Raw genomic sequence first — 24,076 nt, forward strand, 5'->3', positions numbered from 1 at the left:
TATATCCTTCAGTTATTTTATCTTTGGCAATCTGGCAGATTTCAGAGACAGGCATCATTCTGGAGTAAGAACAAAAGGCGGGGGAAAGATACTGGAAGATGAAAAAACGTGAGTAGTAATAATGCCTGAAGACCATCGTGAGAACTGTGACTTGGAGTGTACCTAGAAGAGAGTACAGCATGGGGAGGACGATGATGGCTGCTACCATGTATAGGATGCTCGCCCTCTGCCAGCCTCTGTGCTTGCATAAAATTTGCACAAATTTATTCAACCTTCACAACAATAGGGCTTAGTAGTAACCCCATTTCATGGAGGAGAAAACAAGCTTAGGCGTGGTTAACTTGTCTAAGACACACAGCCCAGATGTCTCTGACTTCTTACCACCACGCTGCACGGCCTCTGGGCCCCACTTAGCTAATGAGGTGGCTCGCACACTGGAGCTGCCCCTTCTGCAATGGGGAGCACATGGTGCCATGGGAAAGCGCTAGATCAGAGGCCACTAGATCTCAGTCCCCGATGGGGGCTGTAACATGCCCACCTGGCCTGAAATGTGGCACGAAACATGTGGGTGCTGAGCTCCTCACCTGACAGTGCCGCTGAAGAGCACCGGCTCTTGGGGAATGATGGAGAGTTTGCTCCGGAGGTCAGCAAGGCCGATATCACTGATTCTCACTCCGTCGATCTTGATACAGCCTCCAGATAACTCCACCAGACGGAAGAGGGCCATGCCCAGAGAGGACTTCCCTGATGAGTCAGAAGACGGGCAGAAAAGTCATTCAATTAGCAAATTCTGTGAAGACAAAACTGGTTTATTCTCAGGGCAATGTCATCTATTTTTCTATTTCTGTTCAATCATTATTTCAACCGATTAACTCAGGTAATGTATAAAATGATAGCCAGAAACCAAAACCAAAACCAAAACCAATGAACTTTCCTGGGACTTCCCTGGCGGTCCAGTGGTTAAGAATCCACGCTTCCACTGCAGGGGGCATGGGTTCGATCCCTAGTTGGGGAACTAAGATCCCACATGCCATGTGGTGCAGCCAAAACAAACCCCCCAAAAACAATTAACTTTCCTGAGCTACCAAGCATATACATTTACATCACACAGCTCCAGCCTAAGGAGTGGGAAGGACCGTTATACTCTCATGAGAGTAAAATGGAGAAACTCCTCCTTTTCACCTTAGGAACAGCATTAACACAGGGTTAATGCTTCTCAGGCAAAGTGAGAACAGACAGCAAGGAGTTAGTGGCAAGTCAGAGGACAAGCTGTTTTCTCTCTCTTCTGTCCCCTTATCTTAGCTGAGAGAGAAACAAGACAAGGCCTTGCATCACTGTGGCAGCTGGGAAATGGAAGAAGTTCCCGGCTAAACACATAAGGGAAGGTGGTTTGGGCTTGAGAAAATGAGTGGCTATAGATTCTCTACCACAATAGGAAAATGCGGTAGAAAAGCAGGTTTGGGGGATAAAATAGCGAGTTCAGTATCACAGTGATAAGCAGAACAGCCTTGCTTAATTGACTCTTTTTTTTGGCTACATTGGGTCTTCGTTCCTGCATGCAGCCTTTCTCTAGTTGCGGCGAGCAGGGGCTATTCTTCGTTGAGGTGCGCGGGCTTCTCATCGTGGTGGCTTCTCTTGTTGTGGAGCACGGGCTCTAGGTGCAAGGGCTTCAGTAGTTGCAGCACATGGGCTCAGTAGTTGCGGCACATGGGCCCTAGAGCGGGTGGGCTTCAGTAGTTGTGGCGTGCAGACTCAGTAGTTGTGGCATGCAGGTTTTAGGGCACATGGGCTTCAGTAGTTGTGGCATGTGGGCTTCAGTAGTTGTGGTGCGTGGGCTCAGTAGTTGTGGCGTGCGGGCCTAGTTGCTCCACAGCATGTGGGATCTTCCTGGACCAGGGATCGAACCCGTGTCCCCCTGCATTGGCAGGTGGATTCTTAACCACTGCACCACCAGAGAAGTCCCTTAATTGACTCTTCATTTAAAAAATGATACAAGTAATTCAAGCAGATTTAACATCAATCTCCCATAATCTCACTACTGCTTTTTTTTTTTTTTGGACACATTTACTTTTAGTTTTTTCCTCAGAGTTGAGATCATACCAGAGAAATAATATTGTAACTGCTTTTTCCACTTAACATTACCTAGCAAGCACTCAATCATATTATTACCTTTTCAAGACAAAGTTTTAGTGGCTGCAACAAATTCCATCATGTGGCTGTACTCTTACTTAATCAATCCTCTAACGTTGCACATGTAGTTTATTTAAAACTTCCTATACTAATGCTATGGCAACCTGGTCAGTGCTCAAATTGCTCCTATCTCAGACGATTTCCTTGAAACGGATTCTCAGAACTGAAACTACTTTGTCAAAAAGATATAAATATTTTAAAAGCTCAGTGTTCTACTCCACCAAAAAAAAATGGTTTGACATAGTTACCTATCTATCTACCATTCTGCAAGTCAGAATGTAGATAGTTAGATGTAGAACCACAGGTTTTTTATCTGTTAGAGCAGTTTTCCCAGTTCTTGACCCTCCTCCCCTCCTCTGGCTCCATGTTCTGAAAGACCTCTCATGTGACTTGTGACTGTCTATTCATAGGTCAGTGAGGGCACAAATACCTGCTCACCCCAATGTTTGCAGCCACAGTCCTGCTGTTGAGATTTGACCCCCATCAAACAACCTGTGGGAACCCAGAACGTCCATCTCCCTAAGGCAGGAGTCCTCAGGTCCATCTACCAGAAACGAGTTGGGAAACCTGAGTCCATGTAGCAGGACAGTTCTTGATGAGGCCTCTCTTCCTAGAACTGGCTTTTTCAGGACTGGAGGATCTGGTTAGTGGCCCCTCCCAGGTAGAAGGGAGGAGGTGGAGGCCCTCCCCAGTGCCGTAGCCGTGGTTCAAGATTTAAGCTGAGGAAGGCATGGCGCTCAAATAAACAGGTTAAGTTGCTCCACTTTAACAAAAGATCTGAGACTAGACTACCTTTGTACTGATGGAACGTGCTGGTAAAAAAGGCAATGAGGTCCTCACAGTGGTTACAACCATGGTAGAGAGCCAGGGCCTATGACATAGTCTCAGAAGAAGCTTATTAGGATTACAGTTTAGACTTTGTAAGTCGGGCTATTTATAATTATTTTATTTTTGTTTATGTCTCATCTGTCACTACTCATGGTTTAATAAAGTCCTGGTGAAAATTTCGGTCTGTCTTACCTGTGTTAAAGGGAAATCACAGGAAGGGAGGTCAGTCAGAACTTTCAGGGGAGCAGTGCACCCCTGGGGGCCAATGTAGCAGAGGGAATTCGAGGGAGAAAGCAAAGTAAGAGCCGTGGGGACAGGCACATTCACCCTCCTTGGCTGGGCATTCTCTTTCCAATGCACAAGCCTAGAGGCAGTATCTTGTTTTGACACGAAATAATTCCTTCAAAGAGGAAGCAGCTTTTTCTTTTCTGCTTAGCAGGTTCTTTAAAGTAAATTGTCTCAAAAAGACTTTTTTAATGGCAAGAAAAAAAAAAGCTAAAAGAGTTTTGATGCCAAGGAAGCATGGAACTCAGAAAGCTAATGAGAAGTGACTCAGAGACCTCTTACACAAGGGTAAACAGGTTAGTGAAAGAAGACAAGACTCAATCTTGAAATGTTATTCAGGAAGGAAAGAGGGAAAGAAACACATTATTCAAGTCTTGACTCTAGAAATCTAAGGGGCATATAGTAACACATTTCTAAGAATAAGAGTGAAATTAAATGCCTAAAATGAAGGCCTAGTCTCTATTTGCAACTGATGTCAGATCAAGAAAATAATTTCTGTCTTCAAAGGAACATAGGTTCCTTACTTAGAATGATGTTGGCTTCTGATAAATAGGAGGCTATACAGGTAACACATCACAAAGACCTTAAATTTTTTGTATATTTTGACTTCACAGAAATAAGGATGTTCACTGCAGTGCTATTCATAATAGTGAAAAATTGACAACAACCTCAATGCCCTTCAATTGGAACAGGGTGAATATAAATGATGGTACATCCATAAAATAGAATTTTAGATAATGCTGCATAGAAATCATGTCATAGAATATTAATTGACATGGAAAATATTTGGTAATTGTAAAAGCAGGCCATGAAACAGTGTGTATAAAAGGACCTCATTTTTGTAAACACATTTGTTGACAGAAAAAGCCTAACAAGATATCTACCAAAATGTCAGCAGTAATTATCTCTGGGTAATGGAGCTATGGGCGCCTTTTCCCTTTTGTACTTTGCTATATGTTCCAAGTGTTCTGCACTGAGAATGTATACTTTTATGATTAGAAAAAGCATTAAATGTTATGAAAGCAGGGTTGAAAATAAGCCTAGAAGTGGTTTCAGAGACCGAGACACTAACTGCTCATCTAACAGGAATCTGATTTGAAGGGATGAGACTGGTATTCAATAAACAGGAAATCATGGGCCCCAGACTTGATTCTGGTAGGTTCAAATGTTTCTCCAGAGAGGACATCCTTACCCGATCCCGTCCGTCCCACGATGCCAATCTTCTCCTTAGGTTTGATGGTGAAGGACACTTTCTTCAAGACCAGGGGGAGATTTTCTTGGTACCTCATCTCTGCATTCTCAAAGGTGACCTCTCCTTCCTGCGGCCAGTCAGAGGAGGGAGACTTGTTCTTAATTCTGGCAGGTGCTTCCAAGGAAAGAGTCTGGGGAGACAGAAGTGGCTGGTTTAGACTGACTATAGATTCTGGGGGAGCTGCAAGGCCTTGTCACAGAGAAGTAAAACCAGGACACCCAAAGCAACCACACAGAGAAAGCTGCCGCTCTGTTCCCTTGCTGTGAAAGAGACCCCTGGCAGTGAATGCTCATCACCAGTAAACTAGACAGAGACAAAGTACAGTGGTCTCTACACTTAGCAGTTTACAACGGCTACTAAGCAGCAGCTCGGGAAGGGCAGTGGCTTTCAAACTGCCTTCTGTCATAAGGAATTCTTCCCCAAAACCTCCTTGGAGGGACTCCCCTGGTGGTGCACTGGTTAAGAATCTGCCTGCCAATGCAGGGGACACGGGTTCGAGCCCTGGTCCGGGAAGATCCTACATGCCGCGGAGCAACTAAGCCCGTGCGCCACAACTACTGAGCCTGCGCTCTAGAGCTCGTGAGCCACAACTACTGAGCCCGTGCACCACAACTACTGAAGCCCGACTGCCTAGAGCCCGTGCTCCGCAATGAGAGAAGCCACCGCAATGAGAAGCCCGCGCACGGCAACGAAGAGGAGCCCCCGCTAGACTCAACTAGAGAAAGCCGCACAGCAACAAAGACCCAATGCAGCCAAAAAAAATCCAAACAACCAAAAAACACTTCCTTGGAGACCAATGTGAGGCATGAAGCCTTCCATCCCTCTTCAAGCACAGCAGTTTTTATTGGAATTTTTTGAAAATATTCCCCTTGAAACAGGGTTCCATCATTTGAAAACCACTGGGCTGAACCCAAAGGAGGGAAAGTACATTTATTGAACATTAATGAGACCCTGGCATCCTGCCTTCTCAGTCAGTCCAGGAGAGACAGACTCTACTCCAAACTCCACCACTAACAGCTGCGTGACTCAGACACATCACTTCTTCACTCTTCGTCTTAGTTTCTCATCTGCAAATTGTGGGGAATAGATTAGATGATTTTGGAAATCCATTCTAGCTTTAAAATGCTGTGTTTAATACAACCATTGGATAATTTTTGTCATCAACAGTCCCACTTCACGATGCTTTAAAACTCTCTGGTGACTAGTCATGGAGCTTATAGCCTCATTAGGGTAGTAATGGCCAAAGACTGCAGTGTTCTGGCAGGCGGAGGTGGAGACTGAAGTCTAAAACTTCGTATTGGGACAGGCATCCAGGTTGGGGACTGGCAGTGGGGATCCAGTCCTCAGGAATATGACTGGTTTGTGCAGAGTATACTCTGTACCACGGCTGACCATCACCCTGACCTTTCCAGCAAGAGGCTCACACCAATAGTGATATTAAATCAAACACTACACACCCACATGTACACCCACCAATTGTCCACAGACCAGAGCACTGGGCCAAGAGACTCATGTATAAACATGAAGAATAGCTTTTAGCAGATTCATCAGATAACCATCCGCCATTCTTTCTGAAAACAATCATTTATAAGTTTAAGAAATATCCTACGACTGATGAGGTTCATTGACAAAATAAATCAGCAGGGCATGTCTCTGCTAGAAAATGCAGTTTACATAATATACTGGTTCTCAGTGAAAGGCTCATTTTTTAAAACTATGTCTGTACGTCAACGTTCTAGTTGGAACTTGGAATGTATTCATTATCTGTAAATAATGATATAAATGCTAATAAAGTCTCTGGGCAGTTCACAAAATAGGTAACTCCTGAGAAATAGATTAAATGGAGAATCCTAACTACTCAGGACTCTGCTTCTCTCTACAGAAAACTGTTTTCGAGTTCCAACTATGACACCAGCAAGACACTGCCCCATGGCAGGACTGCAAGGGTTACTGGGGAAAGGTGGGAAGAGCTAGATCATCTCAGTACCGACTCATTAACTCGTTTCTGAACTGTGAATGCAGTTTAGAATTAGCTACGGAGCTTTTAAAATGTCAGAAGTCTGGGTCCTATCCCAGACCTATTGCATCAGAATCTTCAGAGATGAGGCCCGTGTTAGTCTTTGCCTCAAGCTCCATATGGGATTCTGATGGCCTTCCCTGGTTAAGAACAAGTAAACTAGACTAAGACTTGAAATAATACATGGTTTTAAATAGTGTAAGGAAAATGTTACATTAGTCAGCTTAACTGAATTAATGAGATTAGTAATACTTTGGGGACTGCCCTGGTGGTCCAGTGGGTAAGACTCCATGCTCCCAATGCAGGGGGCCCGGGGTTTGATCCCTGGTCAGGGAACTAGATCCCACATGCACGCCGCAACTAAGAAGTCCGCATGCCACAACTAAGAAGCCTGCACACCGCAACTAAGACCCTGTGCAGCCTAAATAAATAAATAAATAAATAAATAAATAAAAGGAATGCTTTGGAAATTAGCTGATGAACATAGTTTCTCAATCAGGCACAATTCACAAATATATTTAGAAAATCTTAAGATATTCTCTTCTCCACTCCACACATGCTGGAGAGACCGCTGCCTCTCCTGTGGGACAAGATAAGGCAGAGAAAACAAGCATCCTCCTGGGACATTTACTCAAGGCTGTAAAAGGGTAAAACTGCTCCATGAAGAGTCAGATTGTAGCAAAAGGCCTGTAGTAGCCTGACCTTGATGTAGTGGTTGATCCTCTCAACTGAGGTGAAGCGAGCTTCTGTCTCAGATGCCAGTCTGACAGTAAACTGGAACAGTCCTGTTAACTGACAATGGAAAACAAGAATCCGAGAGAGAATTTACTATTAATACACACCAAGCCAATGCCAGAAAACCTCCTTCATCTAAGGGATCACAACTCAAGTTACAAGAACTAACTGGGCACATACAGCAGCTGATTTTAGGGACCGAATCATTCTCTAAATATTTAAGACAATGCCTAATAGCACCCAATCAACTGCAATTCTCAGTGAATGCAGGTGGCGTTCTGGTACTGCTGGCACTAACTCTCCTGTATCCGAGGGCTTTCCACCGTCTTTACATTTCCAGTAATTCAACTGTAGCTGAATAACTACTGTGCTTCATACTTGTATCTACACCTGATGTAGTAGTCACAACAAACGGAGATTATATCAACCTGTGTGCAGCAGTGAGAATGCTTCCAGCAAGGTCAAATAAGAGAAATGAGGCTGGGCCAAAACTGAACGCAGTGCCCCTGTGTGCCTCAGACTGAGGACTCTGAAACACAGTATATATAACACAGATTCTCCCCCCACCTCTAGTAATCAAGGAAGTCTGCATAACATGGACAAATATCTTTGGGTATCTGTGAAGATACGTATCTCTTCTTAGGTTTCTTCTGGCTACTTATTTTTATCTTTCCAATATAGAAAAATGTCAAACGTATACAAGAATAGAGAGGAGAGTATAATGAACTCCCATGTATCAAACATCCAACTTAAAAAATTATCAACTTATAGCCAATATTGTTTCATCTATACCACCCCATCCTTCCGTATTATCTGGAATCAAATCCCATATAGGCTATCATTTCACCCATAAATATTTCAGCTTATATCTCTCTAAAATATAAAGACTCCTTAAAAACAACCATTGTCACATCTTAAACAGTTAGTAACAATTCTTTAACATCTTCAAATATCTAGTCAGTGCTCAAGTTCCCAATTGTTCTTTGATCTATTTGAAGACCTTCAACCATTCCTAGGAGCCAGAAGGGTTTACATATGTCACAGTATTGGGAAAATCAGGGGCCTGAAAATAAAACACACAGCAGAAATGTATTGATATATATTTCTTAGAAGACTAGGAAGAGGCCAGAGATGAAAGGGTAGTGAAGACAGAAACCTACAATTAAGAAACCATTTTCAAAATCATATTTATTTAAGAAAAAAATAGCACCTATTTCATAGACAAATGCAACAGAGTTAAATCCCTTTATTCCTATGCAGTCAACCTTCAGTATCCATGAGCAATTGGTTCCAGGACTCCCGCCCAAAAAAAAAATCCACGGACGCTCAAGTCCCTTATATAAAATGGCATAGTATTTGCATATAACCTATACACATCCTCCTGTATCCTTTAAGTCATCTCTAGATTACTTATTATACCTAATACAATGTAAATACCATGTAAATAGTTATAAATACGATATAGAAAATAGTTGGGCAAAAATAAATAGTTGCCCACCTACAGTAAATTCAGTTTTGCTTTTTGGAACTTTCCGGAAATTTCTCCCCCCAAATACTTTTGATCTGCAGTTAGTTGAATCTATGGATGTGGAACATGTGGATGTGGAGGGCTGACTGTACACCAGTCCAGAGTGTTACTGCCAAAGCAGACGGGGAAAAGCTCTAGGAGTCGGAAGTAAAACAACGGCTTAGGGTAGAGCCCCCTACCAGCTCTCTCCTAGGCCAACATAAGAGCAAGAGGACGCCCCCATCCCAGAGACTAACCTGGACAGCATAGGAGATGGCAAGCCCCGCGTAGGCCGGGGGAATCTGCCCGTGCATGAGAACAATCATCAGCCCGGTGGTGGTGATCAGGGCAATGCTGATCAGGTCCAGCCGCACTGCCAGCCACCGCATCGCACACGTGAACAAGAAGAAGGGACTCTGGTTGTTATCCAGTAGCTCCTGGTACCTGTGAGGAAGACAGAACACCTAATAGGCAAATAAGGTACCACACAACCCTGGTCATGGAGGATGCCAAAGCTCTGGTGAGTTATGGGTGGAGGGCTAATACTGAAGTTTGTAACCAGGAGTGTGAGATGGAAACTTAAGGAGTGCAGAGTACTCCAGGCTCCACAGACAGGACACGAGGGTTTTCTAGTTTTACCCTTTCAAAGAAACGTGTTAAAGATGCCAGGGGAAGATATCTACTTCAACAGCACAGGGGAAGCAGGAGGGAAGGAGACCAAATAAAGAGGCTGCTTAAGCTTTAGAAAAATGTTTTAGGTCAGGGGTCATTTTCTCAAAGAAAGAGAGGTTACAAAGGTAAACTGCAGAAATGGCAAAAGACCAGAAAAAAAGAAAACCTTGGACCGAAAGTGGAAATTGCCTGCTGACACACTTGTTTCCCAAGGCCATGGAGCAAAGAACAAGGAGCAGTGATTTAAACCAGAGCAAAAAGACCTAGACAACCTTTGTCACTGCAGGAGCAAGACACCACTGTCACCAGGGGGCTTAGAGAGTAGATCACGCCGCACCTGAAGGTCTGGCACCTACACACAACTAGAACTCCAGAGTGGGAGATCTGGGTGGGCAAATGTGCCTTGCTTTTAAAAAAATCACTACCCTCCTTACAGTAAGATATGTGCACTTTAGAGAAAATTAAGAAAATGCAATAAAAGAGGAAAATGTAAAATTCCAGTACTCTCACCACTCAGCTAAAACCAGAGTTAATATTCTGCTGCATTTACTCCCAGCATTTTTTTCAATGCACTCACTTTTCTTTGGGTATGTACATACACACGTACACGGTCAGCATATTTTACTTTTTTCACTTAAAGTTAGGATGCATTTTTCTGAATTGTTTAACTAAACCTTTCTATTTTAGAGTTCCTTTTTAACATCAATTACTTAATTTTTGGAGTGAATAATATACTCTACAGGACAGAATATTCACAAGGTACAAAAGGTTTTATCATGAAAAGCTGGTCTTTCTCCTGCCCTCCTCCAGCTACTCAGTTCCCCTTTCCAGTGGCAACTATTAGTTTCTTATGTGTCCTTTCAGAGATATTCTAAATGTTACAGATACAGACACATAATTAAAAGGAGCACACAATGCCCGCCCATCTGTACCTTGCTCTTTCACTAATATACCTTGGAGATCATTCATTATCAGTACCTAGAGAGCAGTCTCACTCTTTTTAGGGGCCATATAATAATATTCCACCACATGGGGACAACACAGCTTATTTAACCAGTCCTTACTGAATGACCTTTAGTCTAATTCAATCTCTTGTTAACACAAATCTCCACAATCACTATATATGTACATAAATTTCTCATACAAACAATATTCAACAGCTAAATAAAATGTCAGTCTAATGTCAATGAATGTCTTTTACTGTTCAAAAGATAAAAAAGTAAAAATAAATAAACAAATAAATAAATAAATAATAAAAAAGTAAAACTCTGGGACTTCCCTGGTGTAGTGGTTAACAATCCACCTGTCAATGCAGGGGCCACGGATTCGATCCCTGGTCTGGGAAGATCCCACATGCTGCAGAGCAACTAAGCCTGTGTGCCACAACTAATGAGCCTGTGCCCTAGAGCCCACGAGCCACAACTACTGAGCCTGCGCCCTAGAGCCCGCGAGCCACAACTACTGAGCCTGCATGCCACAACTACTGAAGCCCATGATCCTAGAGCCTGTGCTTTGCAACAAGAGAATCCACCACAACAAGAGAATCCACCGCAACAAGAGAATCCAGCACAACAAGAGAAGCCACCGCAGACCTCCCTGGTGGTGCAGTGGTAAAGAATCCACCTGCTAATGCAGGGGACATGGGTTTGAGCCCTGGTCTGGGAAGATCCCACATGCTGCGGAGCTACTAAGCCCGTGAGCCACAACTACTGAAGCCTGCGAGCCACAACTACTGAAGCCCACACGCCACAACTACTGAAGCCCGCGTGCCTAGAGCCCGTGCTCTGCAACAAGAGAAGCCACCACAATGAGAAGCCTGTGCACTGCAACGAAGAGTAGCCCCCACTCACTGCAACTAGAGAAAGCCTGCACACAGCAACAAAGACCCAGCATAGCCAAAAATAAAATAAATAAAATAAATTTATAAAATAAAAATTAAAAAAATAAAAGTAACCATTCCAAAAACAGTAAAAAAACCAAAACAAAACAAAAAAACAAGAGAAGCCACTGCGACGAGAAGCACATGCACCGCAACAAAGAGTAACCCCCGCTCTCCACAACTAGAGAAAGCCCACGCGCGGCAGAGAAGAACCAGTGCAGCCAAAAATAAATAAATAAAATAAATTAATTAAAAAAAAAAAAAGCAAAACTCCATCAAATATAGCCATTCAGAACTGAAAGCTAACAGACTCCAAACCTGTGTTTTTGTCTTCCCATTTGCTCAGAAGGGAGTTCCACCAAGCAAGTGAATCTTAACCAGAGATCATTAAATTACTAATACTCTTAGTAATGAGCTTTATAATCTGGAATTCTGACCTTGAAAGGCTTCTTAAACTCTCATTAAATGCTGAGATGCTGGCTCCCCATTGAGCCCTTGGGCCCCCATTGAACTAACCTGTGCAGAAATTCCTGCCCTTTGTTGTAGGCGTGGATGGTGGCAAGGCCCTGTATGCTGGATGTGATGTGGGAGAGGAAAGGTGACTGCGTGATATTGTCCAGACGCTTCAGCTCTCGAATCAGAACCCTGGAGAGAGAATGTGTTCTGTGTCAGAGGGGTAGACTAGCAACTCTGGCTTCATCCTTTGCCCTGGAAGACATGAAGACTTCCTGTTTACCTGGAGACAATGTGCAGAACTGAAAAGAGGATGATGAGGGGCCCCACTGCCACAAGGAACCACGGGAAAACTCCCGCGATCATTCCAACACAGAAGAACACAAGGATGACGTTCTGGATGAACATCTCAGCCTGGAACGGCAGGCGCACATCGACTGGGGAAACCGTAAAGGAACACATGTCAGATGCTGGGATCCACAAACCGGGAAAATGGAATTTTAAATTTCCCCCAATTTTTAAAAAACAAAAAGAGGCTCCCTAACATCCCTATCTGAAAGTTATGATTTTTGCCTTTTAAACAGTCCGGTCAAAGAAAAATCTGGAAACCTGGCTGCTCTAATTTTTCTTATCCCAAGAGCATTTAAGTGATCTTTCTCCCCTGTGCCTTCTTTTTGGTTCACTATGCTGCCCAACCCCTTTAAACATTTCTTCCACTTTGCAAAGTAAAATATTGTTGTAAAATATTTGGAAAATAAGTATGCAAAAAACTTAAATAAACATAGTCTTTATTCTTACCAATATCAATGAACTGCCGCTAACATTTAAGAAATTTTTCATCATGGAAAATTTTAAACATACACAAAAGTTGAAAGAGTATAGAACCTCCAACAGTTATCAACATTTTCTTCACCGTTTTTTGAACATCTCCTCCCCCCGCCTATTTTCATGCAAATCTGAGACATGTTGATACCACTGATTTTTTTTTCAATCTTTTTTCCATTTGTCCGTGTGTATGTGAGTTTAACAGAAATGGGATCATGTCATGCATATGTGTAGCACTGTTCTGTGTATCAGTGATGGTTTTGATCCCTTGTTACCTCTGGCCATGGCTTTACACTGGCCTATCAACATCTGAAACAAACTCCTTCTATGGAGGCAACACAGTACAGTAGTTAAAAACATTAGCTCTGGGGTCAAAAAGATCTGGGCTCAATTCCCAGCTTGTTATTTAATAGCTGTGTGATCTTCAGCAAGTTATTTAACCTTTCTAGGCATCAGCTTTTCCGTGTATTCAGTGGATGAAACGATATCCACACCTCATAGGGCTGCTGTGAAGATTAGGATAACGCGTGTAAAATATTCAGTACACTGCTTGTTACACAGTAAGCCCTCAATAAATGTCAGGCAGCATCACTATCATTATGGGCTATGGGAGTATAGTTGACCCTTGAACAACGTAGGGGTTAGGGATGCAGACCCTCTGTGCAGTCAAAGATCCACATATAACTTACAGTCAGTCCTCCATATATGTGGTTCCTCATCCATATTTCCATACCTGCAGATTCAGCCAACCTGTTGTTCAAGGGTCAACTGTATTTAAGTTCTGGTGCTGGCACAGTCCATGAAGCATCCAGCATCCAGCAAACCTGTCAGAGGTTATAGGTGTCCAGGAACCTATGCACTACCCACAAGTAAGTATGTGTTTTGGACTCTGAGATGCCCCTGTCCAAAGCCTCTATGCTAACTCAGTGCTCTGAACTGGTTTTCAGTTTAAATAAGATCAAACAAGAACTCAGACAAAAGGTGAAAAAGCAGATAGGTCCTCAGGCTAAAGAGAGGTTGCAATGCGAAGAAAATGCCCAAACTAAAATGTTCCTGACGCAAACATCGACAGCCACTGTGCTCTGTCTTGTGCTCCAGAGCACAACAGAGAGAAGCAGTGAGAAATACCTTCATCCATGTCTTTGGAAAACCTGTTGAGAATCCTCCCAGTGGGGGTAGTATCAAAAAACTTCATAGGGCTTCGAAGGATCCTTCGGAAAAGCTCGTCGTGGAGCCGGGAGGAGGCTCGCAATGTGCCCTGAGGGGCAGAGCACAGCGTGGTCAGAGATCCGGGACTCAGGCAGGCTCAGCTCCCACTCCATGGGGTCGCAACTCCACAGGACATCGACGCCCAAAGCCGGAGAAGGGCAAATGGCCATGGAGGAGAGAGGTGGCTAATAGGAAAAAGCTGAGGCTGATGGGATGCAGGTCACTTCGGCGAGGGCCATCCTGCTTTAAAGGAGCTCCCCAACTCAGAGTAAACCCGAGGGTTGCCAGGTGGAATCCTGACCACACAGCCTCTGGGGAGAGGAGGAGCAGAGGCCCCCACTGGTGCATACCTTGACAAAGACCACTCCGCGAATGGCTTTCAGGATCAGCATGACTGCCATGGAGAGGGCGTAGATGCTGGCATAGTACTGCATGAGAGGATTGTCCTTCATGCTGCTGCTCACAGACGTCCTGTTTTCCTGAGTCACCGTGGTGTTCTGTTTGGAGGCAAGGGTCTGTGAGGCAAGACTCCCAGGGACTGCCAAGAACCCCGCATCAGGGCCGTTCTTGGCTCAAGGGAGGGTACAGGATAAAAACTCTGGGAGCTGGTTGAAGCAGACACAAGGCAGACCTTGCCCCGCTCCCTCTCTCTTTTCTTTTCTTTTCTTTTTTTTTTTTGCGGCACGCAGGCCTCTCACTGTTGTGGCCTCTCCCGTTGCGGAGCACAAGCTCCGGACGCGCAGGCTCAGCGGCCATGGCTCACGGGACCAGCCGCTCCGCGGCATGTGGGATCTTCCCGGACCAGGGCAGGAACCCGTGTCCCCTGCATCGGCAAGCGGACTCTCAACCACTGCGCCACCAGGGAAGCCCCCTCTCTCTTTTCGAAGGACGACAGCAGACAGCCTACAGTTTGCTACTGATAAGCTCTACTGCTCCGTGGGTTGGTCAGGGAGCAATTATCTGCTGAGGTTACATTAGGGACTCATCTCTTATCCTGGGTAATCCTTGTTCATTGCTTCTTTTAACTGAAAACTAGAACAGTTTCCCTAAGGAGAGACAGGGACTATGGAGAGATGGCCACTTTATGAGACATATAATTTTCCCATTAATGAGGAACCTTACCCCACTTCCTTGCTTGATCCAGTAACTCAACCACCAGTTGCTGAAGGCGGTACTGCCCACGTTCAGCATGAAAAGGGACAGAATGACCAGGAATGCCAAGGGGCCCCCAGCAGCCTGGATGTAGACACCATATACTGACCAGGGCACGGAACCCTGCCCCTTCTCTTCCATTTGCACAAGCTGCCCTAGGTAAGGAAAAGAGAAACACGAACTCAGAAAGGAAAGGCTGCTTTTCAAACTAAGTCACCTGTAGAACAGCAGAATCAAAGGGAGCCTACAATTTCACAGAGCTCTAGATGAGAATTATTTCCCCTTCATCAGGAGCATTCATGTATCCATGTAACACTTACTAAGCACCAACTATGAACCAGGCCCAGGATGAGGCCCTGGAGCGGTAATGAAGATTAAGACCAGGTCCCTGCCCTGGAGATCTGGCTCAGATCATCCTTCCACAGTCTAGTAGGACAAACAGGTAAATAAATACATAATTATAATAAAATGTGCGAACTCCAACGCTAGAGCTATTTGCAGGGCAGCATGGGAACATCCAGGAAATGCACATAACCTACTTGTGGAAGCTGTGAGGGGCTTAGCAGGGCGTTTTCCTGGAAGACTTTCTATGCAGTCCATATTGCGTTATTTATTTTTTTTTTTGGCCGTGCCACGTGGCTTGTGCGATCTTAGTTCCCTGACCAAGAATTGAACCCAGGGCCTCAGCAGTGGACACGCCAGGGAATTCCCCATACCATGTCTTGAAAGGTAAGCCAGAGTCGGCCAGATGGGGAAATGATGGGCACAGGTGTGGGGAAACAGCAAATCGGTATACACAGATATCCAATTCAGCGTGGCTGGAACATTCTGTGTGCCTAAGGAGTGGCAGGAGATAAGGCTGATTAAGGAGGCTCTGGTCAGGGGATAAAGGCATTTGAACTTTATCCTTCAGACAAGAACTTCTCAAGAGAATGGGCTACAGGGGTGTAGAGATTTGACTCCCCGGCCCTGCTGTGCACTAGATGGGCCTGGGATGGCCAGACCAGCCACCTCAGGTAGCCTCTACCATGCATCCCAGAAATAGTGGCATTTTTCTGTGTGTGCCAAATCAAGAAAAAGATTAGAAAATGCGGCTTTGACATTGGGAGGCCACTGAAAGGCCTCAGGCAGGAAAGTGAGTTGGCTGGTTTTTAACTAGATCTCTCTGCTGTTCGTGTGGAGGACAGATTTAAAAGGAGGCAGCTGTAACAGTCTGGGTAGATGATAAAGGCCAGAACCAGGGTCATGGCAATGGGGACGGAGTTTCAGGAGGTAAATTCAGTAGGACGGAGTGACTGAGTGTGGGAGGAGAGAAAAGATTCCAGGATATTTCCTAGGGGCTCCCTGGGCTGGTCAGGTGATTGATGCTGACAGGAGAATACAGAGAAACATCCCCACAGGAAGCACCTCCCCTTTATCATATATGATGTGTAATAATTACCTTGGAACAAGCAACACATGCCTTGAGCACTTTGCGATGTGAGTCTCCAGGTTAGTGGCTATGTAAATAAGGACAAATGTCCCCTAAAGACATTTTATTTTTTTTATACTGTCTATGGCAGGAACTGACAGATGTCTCAGGCTTCTGTGCTGTGTTTGCTTTGTGTGTGTGAGAGTAAGGCATCTCAAATCACACCGGAATTCAAAAGCTCGTATGTGGCTAATTGAAAGAAAGACAAGAGGCAGGGAGTGGTAAATCAGGATGGTCACCTCCTGACGCCAAATACTTTAAGAACAAGGAAATGAAAAAAGCAATGGCAAACCCAGGAAAGGTCCTGGATTCAACACGTCAGGTGAGGAGGTGACACAACAGAAAGAACTTTAAAACAGGACTGCATTTTTATTTATTATTATTCTTATTCTTTGCAAACTGATATGCAGCTTAAAGTTCACAAAAGTGAAAATGCCTAAGTTATTGCATATAGCTTTTCTAACTCCCAAGATTTGTTTCAGTTGATAAGATAAAGGGTTTAAAAAACAGGACCAAGGACTCTGGATAGGAAAATCAAGTAGGAAAAACCTTGGCTGTAACTCTTCACCACAGCCCTGCTGCAGTCTGCTTGGGACAAGCAGAGGAGTGTATCATTGTAACAGGGGAGGTTCTGAGGAGGTAGGCATTCTCAAAGCTGGCATGCCTCTGCATTGGGTGGCGTGACTTTTAAAGAGCAGAGATGAACCCACGATTCAATTTTTGCTTAGTCAAGATGACTCAGCTATGACTACCTACACCTCACCCCACCCTGCATAGGAAAAGAGGGCATAGGATTAAAGGACATTCTTGTTGCCTTGCTCAGCTTAAGAAAACACAAGGTGCCTCATGGTCTCCCGACAATCATAAAAAAATCTGGTATTCTAGAAATATAAGGCCAGGCGCTCTACAACACACAATGCTATTAAACAGCATGAATTACCACATGGCGTAATTTCTGATAAACTTTTTTTTTTTTCTTTTTTTGTGGTACGTGGGCCTCTCACTGTTGTGGCCTCTCCCGTTGTGGAGCACAGGCACCGGACGCACAGGCTCAGCGGCCATGGCTCACGGGCCTAGTTGCTCCGCAGCATGTGGGATCTTCCCGCACCGGGGCACAAACCCGCATCCCCTGCATTGGCAGGCGGACTCTCAACCACTGCGCCACCAGGGAAGCCCTTGATAAACTTTAATGACACACTTTCCACCATGTTTCTGTGCTGCCAAAATGGTGCTCATGAACGTCCTGGCTGGCTGATGCTCTCAAGAGCATCATCAATGTGAAAAAGAGAGGCAAACGTCAGGTTCTTATCAGGCTATGCTCCAAAGTCATCATCTGGTTTCTAACTGTGATGGTGAAACATGGTTATATTGGCAAATTTAACTGATGATCACAGGGCTGGGAAAACTGCTGTGAACTTAAACAAGTGTGGAGAGATCAGCCCTAGATTTGATGGGCAACACAAAGATGTAGAAAAATGGCAGGTCCCATCCTGTCAGTTTGGTTTCATTGTACTGACAACCTCATCTAGCATCATGGACCATGAAAAAGCAAGTGTGTGAAAACACACTGGAGGGAAAACCATGGGATCCTTTTTCTAGGGATGTAATACATATATGCAAATAAAATGCTTCAATGGAAAATAAAAACCAAAACAAACTTTAATGACAAATCTCAAGAAAGTTCATTACCTTCCTCTGGCTTCACTGCTTTCTCCTTCTTTACTGATCCTGTTTTAGGACACTTGTCTTGTGTTTTCTTCTGTGAACCACTGGTTTCCTTTTTAGAATTAATCTTAAAAAAAAAAAAAGAAGAAGTGTCTCCGTCATCATGATATGGCCAGACAAACGTCCAAAGGACATGTTAGCGAATCATCCATCGAGCTACTGCTCTTATTGAAAAGAGACACATCCAGCTTCTTAAAAGTTAACTTCTGTAACTTCCCTAACTCCTTAAATCTTTGAGCTGGGTTCCTACCATTCCACTGACACTGCTCTCCCCCAAGTAACTAAAGACCTAAACTCCAAACACAGTAGGCTTTATGCTGTTCTCATCTATTCCAACTTGTCCAGAGTATTTGAGCTGGGGTCACTTCCATTCTTTCCATCTCTGATCCCCACATCACTAAATCAAATCATAGATCTACCATGGGATAAACTTCCACTTCTCAGCCTGCTTTTGCAGCACCTCCACATTCTGGCCCTAGCCTATCCATGCCTCACATCACACTGCCATTTCCCACTTCTAGACTTTTAGCCACCTGGTTCTTCACTTGGGAAGTTCCTCTCCTCACCCAACGCAATCACAGTTGTCCCCATTCAGATGGATTCAAATCTTAATTCTCCCTGAGGCAACTTAACACTCCTCTAGAATAGAGTTCACACTCCCCTGTTCTCCCAGGCACTTGTTAGTGCTTTCACAGCATGTTGCTACATATGTGACCTGGTGTTGTTAGGTATGTACGAGCATAAGAGTATTGGTCTTCCCTAGAAGACTGCGAGTCCCTCAAGGACAGAGACGACATCTTACTCATATAACCTACTTACTTATAACCTACACAGGGCCCAGCACCCAGAACTGCCCATAATGGGGCACGCTGGGACTTACAAAACATTCATCAAATTGAACCTGAGATAATAGAAACTACTTAATGTTCTCCTTTCCAAGTTCCTCTCATATCTTTATACAGGAGATTCTCTATACATAGTTTATTACATTTAATTCTATGTCACTGTCAGCCTCATGACCCCAGTTTGCTCTCCAACTAGATTTTTTAAATTGACAGTGAAAAAAAAATCAGAAAATAATATAAAATTTAGAGCCACATCTGGAACATAAGATAGGACTCTAAATTTTATATTTACCACAGTGCATGAATAAATGCACTCTCTAAAGAGAAAATTACTATTTGTTGACCACTGACTGGGATAAGAACATTACATATTTCAAATGCACCAACTCAAAGAGGCAGGTGCCACCCCCATTTTTAAGATGAGGAAACTGAGGCTCAGGAAAGTGAAGTGATATACTGAAAGCACGCTCCTTCACTCAATATGCTCCCTCTCGATATTCCTTTGCTCCTTGGACATTTCATGTTTTAGCTTCTCTCCCTTTCATTTTCCCCTCCATGTGTACAATGAGGAGGAAATAATCTGAAGAGCCCAAAGCACTGTGAGAGTCACAGGGAGAGATCATAAAATCCAAATCTGGATCAGGTGTCTCTATAGCAGTTACTGATGACACTCGCAATGTCAGAGTTATATCAAAAGGCCTAAAACACATCATGAACAATGAGTTGTACTGAACTTGAAATCAAACAGGATGATACCCAAACACTGAAATAAGAGTCCCAGAAAAGGTCCCAATAACTTTTTGCTTTCATCCTACTCAACATCAAAATGACCTAGTAGCTAAGAAGCGGCTTTTAGCCCAGCCTGAGTGAATTCCTAGGACCCAAGGCGACCAGAGGATAAAAAGGTCAATACGAGAGCCAGCTCTACGTACGCCCTTGTCTTTGCCTAACTCAGAGCCCAGAACGGGCGGCCAGCTTTCCGTGTTGCTGCCGGAGGCCCGGCAGCGCAGCACTTTGGAGTCGAACTGACCTTTCCAGCAGGCTGTTTAACCCTTCTGAGCCCCCGTTTCCTCAGCTGTACAAGTGGAGGATAATCGTATCTGGCCGCAGAGCTCTGTTAAAATGGCTGAACAGGATGACAGCTATAAAGTGCCTAATCCAGAAATTGGGACACAGCTGGTACTAGTTAATGAGTGCCAAGTCGGCAGCCAAGACACCATAGATAATTTTCAAATGTATGCAGTATTTAATGTCTCTTCTCTGCCACCTTATTCATTTGATTATTAAGAAAGGAGCTTCCTAATGTTTCAGTCAGGATTTGATGGAGTTTAGGAAGCTAAGTTATGACTGAACAGCAGCACACACTGAGCCCACGTCCTCCTTGTCATTGCCTTGCTGATAAACTCTCAGTGACAGAAGACCTCGGTTCTCTAACCCCACAACCCTGCCCTCGCAGAATAGAACCAGTATGCGGACTAAAGCACGGCAGTCTGGTCACCAGAGAACAGGGCCCCTGCCAACAAGACACGGACAATGAGTTCAGCTGAGATTTCTCCATCACTCACTACGGTCCTATCTCTCTTGCTGGAAAGACACACACACACACACACACACACACACACACACACACACACACACCACGAATCTTACCTCAACTGGGGGTGTCTCTCCCAGCAACAGGTTATTAAAAATGGTAGCATAATCACCATTTAGATTCATCAGCTCCTCGTGGGTGCCTCTTTCTGTAATACAGCCCTCTTTCATGAAGATCACTTCATCACAGTCAGCCAGGTACTGGAGACAAAGACAGGGACAACATAGTGTGGCCGCTACTTGTGCGAATACATCCAAACGCCTATACCTTAGTTCAGCGGTTCTCATCTGGAGGTGAACAAGCCCCCCAGAGGATACTTCATAATATCTGGAGACATTTTTGGTTGTTACAGTTGAGGGGGAGGGCGTACTACGGCCATCTGGTGGATAGAGGCCAGGGATGCACAGGACAAGCCCCCCACAAGAGAGAGCTCTCTGGCTCCCAAACCCCACTGTGCTGAGACTGAGAACCCCTGCTTTAGTTTGTCCTGCCTCGTGATGCAGTTCAAAAACCAGTTCCTCTAATTTTTGACATAAATCTGCTGATGAAGCCACACAAAGGCCTGCCTTAAACCTCACATCCCTTCCCTGCGCTCAGAAGTACATAGAATTATAGTCTTTCTGCGGCAGAATGGGGGCTTAGCCCCCCAGACTTGACAACATATGCAAAGCAGATGGTAACATCCTTGAGCTGCTCTCTGAAGTGGCTGCTGGTCATGGAATGACAGAGGGAGAAGAGCTTGTTTTCCCTAAACAGTTCCCACTCGCGCATAGATGTTAACACAACCCTTTCCAAACTGTCTCGTACCCAAGCTCCATTTTCAGTCTACTCCTCTCAGCCCTTTTACTTACTGATTTACATGCAGAAGCTAACATGCTCCAAGGATCTCTCATTCAGATGGCCATCTGATATAACAAGCTTTATTAGTACAATGGGACAGGGGGCTATTTGCTGAGGAAGTGAACACTCACGATTCCAGGGACCTCTAGGAGCCCCACAAAGGTACCTGGACCAAGCCCACCTCCCTGTTTCTGATTTCTCAAGCCAAGGTGGGGAGCCTGGGGAAGGAAGCACCGTACCTGTAACTGGTGGGTAATGAACAGAACCGTCTTCGACTTGAGGTGCTTCTGGATAGCACTGTTGAAGATGTGGTTGCCCACGTGGGCATCTAAGGCACTGAGGGGGTCATCCAGGATGTAGATGTCTCGGTCACTATACAAGGCCCGGGCGAGGCTGATCCTCTGGCGCTGCCCACCACTCAGGTTGGCTCCACGCTCGCCAATCTACAGGAGCCCAGAAAGCACGGGAAGCCTTCAGCTCAAGTCCAGAACAATGCTCAGTGATCACCCCAGTCACCTCACATCTCCTCCACCCAAACCAGCTTCTTCTCTTCACTTCCCCACCTGGATGAAGGGCTGCCATGTCCTCCAGGGCCCACACAGAACTGGGGGGGCATCAGCCCGGATGCCTCCTCCCCTCCCACCACCATCTGGTTCCTAACCAATCCTGTATCTGAACCTTGCCACGCCCGCTTGATGCCCTGCTACAATCCATTCTCCATGGGTAGAAAGACCTTTCCAAAACACAAAGCTGACCATGTCCCACCCTTGCTTAGTCCTAAAGAACATAATCTAAGCCCCCAAATATGGCAGACAAAGCAGGCCCTTTACCACCTGGCTTCCCAGCAACTCTCAGCCTCCAGTGTCAATCCCCCTTCCATACCCTGGGATCTGAGCATTTTCAATTGTGTGTCTATTATGAACACACACCACCACTGTCATGCCTTCTCCTGTACTGTGTCTGCTCAGTTCTGGCGTCCTCTCCTCTGTGAAGTCTCCCCTCCCCCTCTCCACTAACACCCAAAAGAAAGGGGACTCTTTCATCAGCCTATTTTGGGCCTATTTGTTGGGCTGTCTCTCTCGATTGTAAGCTTTCTGAGGACACAGACTATTGTCCTTTTCTTTTATATTCCCAGTGCCCTCAGCAGCTTCTGCACATGCAGCTGGCATATAACAAGCACTTAATAAATATTACTAAATAAACAAATGAAAAAAAATCAATTGTCAAACAGCAACTGGCTCTGTATTTTTAAAAAATCTTATCCTTAAAAAAAATTCAATTAATTCAGAGGTTTTCAAATAAGAACATGTACGAGAATTACCTGCAGGGCTTGTTAAAACATATTGTGGAGCCCCACCCTTAGAGTCTTGGATTCAGTAGGTCTCGGGTGTGGCTGAGAATCTGCAGTGATGCTACTGATTTGCTGCTAATCAGGGGACCAGGATCTGAGAACCAGTAAACTAATCAAACCATTCAAATCTGGTTTGAGGGCTTAAACTGAAGTCAGCTGAATAAAAGAATCAGCCCCAGAGACATCCAGGGCAGGTCAAGGGAGGTGAGTGTCAACACTGAAGGCACTAGCCGGTTCCAAAGACAAGCCTCTGGGAACAGTTCCAGGGCACAGAATCAAAGAAAGGCGGGTTTGTGCTAAGGGCTCTTTCTTTCTAGAGGGAGAGGCCTCTCTAGAAACCATCTGTGAGTAAGGAAGTTGGCAGAATGAAGTTCAGGGTAAGAAGCTCAACAAGCACATGCTTGACTTTGGTTTTAAAAATGAATAGGGTAGGGCTTCCCTGGTGGCGCAGTGGTTGAGAGTCCGCCTGCTGATGCAGCAGACATGAGTTCGTGCCCCGGTCCAGGAAGATCCCACATGCTGCGGAGCGGCTGGGCCCGTGAGCCATGGCCGCTGAGCCTGCACGTCCGGAGCCTGTGCTCCGCAACGGGAGAGGCCACAACAGTGAGAGGCCCGCACGGGAGAGGCCACAACAGTGAGAGGCCCGCACGGGAGAGGCCACAACAGTGAGAGGCCCGCGTACCGCAAAAACAAACAAACAAACAAAAAACAAAGAGGTAGTGTTGATATTCCTGCCCTAAGGACCAAATGCTTTCCTAACATAAAGTCCCAGAGAAAATAAAACTCCCATGTAGGTTCTTCTCCCATGCATTTAAGATGCACTCCTAGGAGGTGGCTCTGGCATAGCCCTGCCACCTATCTTCCAGAATCCTCTCTGCTAAACACCCTGGCCCACCAGGGACAGAAGACTTGTACCTCCGTCAGGTCACTGTTGGGAAGGATGGCCAGGTCAGGCCTCAGGCAGCAGCTGTTCAGCACAGAGTTGTATCTGAAGGACACAAAGAGACCCAGTATCAGGGCCACAGTTGGGGTAGAGCCTGCTGACTCGGGCTGCCTGTGTCTCACACAGCCAAGATGAAAGCATGACAGAAACCAAACATTCCTTGCCTTTCTTCATCAAATTCCTTCCCAAAGAGGATGTTGTCTCTCAGAGTGGCATTGAGGATCCAGGCCTGCTGCGCCACATAAGCGAAGGTTCCATTGACTGCAATGCTGCCCTCTAGAAGTGACATCTAGGGAAAGAGAC

At 45.1% G+C, this 24,076-nt stretch overlaps 1 protein-coding gene across 2 annotated transcripts in view; it reads right to left on the reverse strand.

The window, feature by feature from the left end:
- ABCC5 (ATP binding cassette subfamily C member 5) overlaps positions 1–24,076 on the reverse strand; it is an 88,575-nt gene that overhangs the window by 15,386 nt on the left and 49,113 nt on the right. Inside the window, exons 13-26 of one of the 2 annotated variants that reach the window (XM_007468933.1) lie at positions 23,938–24,062; positions 23,746–23,818; positions 21,719–21,922; positions 20,696–20,839; positions 18,165–18,267; positions 14,975–15,159; positions 14,203–14,349; positions 13,772–13,901; positions 12,102–12,255; positions 11,882–12,010; positions 9,072–9,258; positions 7,275–7,364; positions 4,496–4,685; positions 585–744 (exon numbers count right to left, since the gene is read on the reverse strand). In XM_007468933.1, the coding sequence (XP_007468995.1) occupies positions 585–744; positions 4,496–4,685; positions 7,275–7,364; positions 9,072–9,258; positions 11,882–12,010; positions 12,102–12,255; positions 13,772–13,901; positions 14,203–14,349; positions 14,975–15,159; positions 18,165–18,267; positions 20,696–20,839; positions 21,719–21,922; positions 23,746–23,818; positions 23,938–24,062 (2,021 nt within the window). The remainder of the gene's footprint in view (positions 1–584; positions 745–4,495; positions 4,686–7,274; positions 7,365–9,071; positions 9,259–11,881; positions 12,011–12,101; positions 12,256–13,771; positions 13,902–14,202; positions 14,350–14,974; positions 15,160–18,164; positions 18,268–20,695; positions 20,840–21,718; positions 21,923–23,745; positions 23,819–23,937; positions 24,063–24,076) is intronic. The other variant, XM_007468934.1, reaches the window with a different exon arrangement.

The sequence above is a fragment of the Lipotes vexillifer genome, unplaced genomic scaffold (genome assembly GCF_000442215.2).
Source record: "Lipotes vexillifer unplaced genomic scaffold, Lipotes_vexillifer_v1.1 scaffold263, whole genome shotgun sequence".
NCBI lineage: Eukaryota > Metazoa > Chordata > Mammalia > Artiodactyla > Lipotidae > Lipotes > Lipotes vexillifer.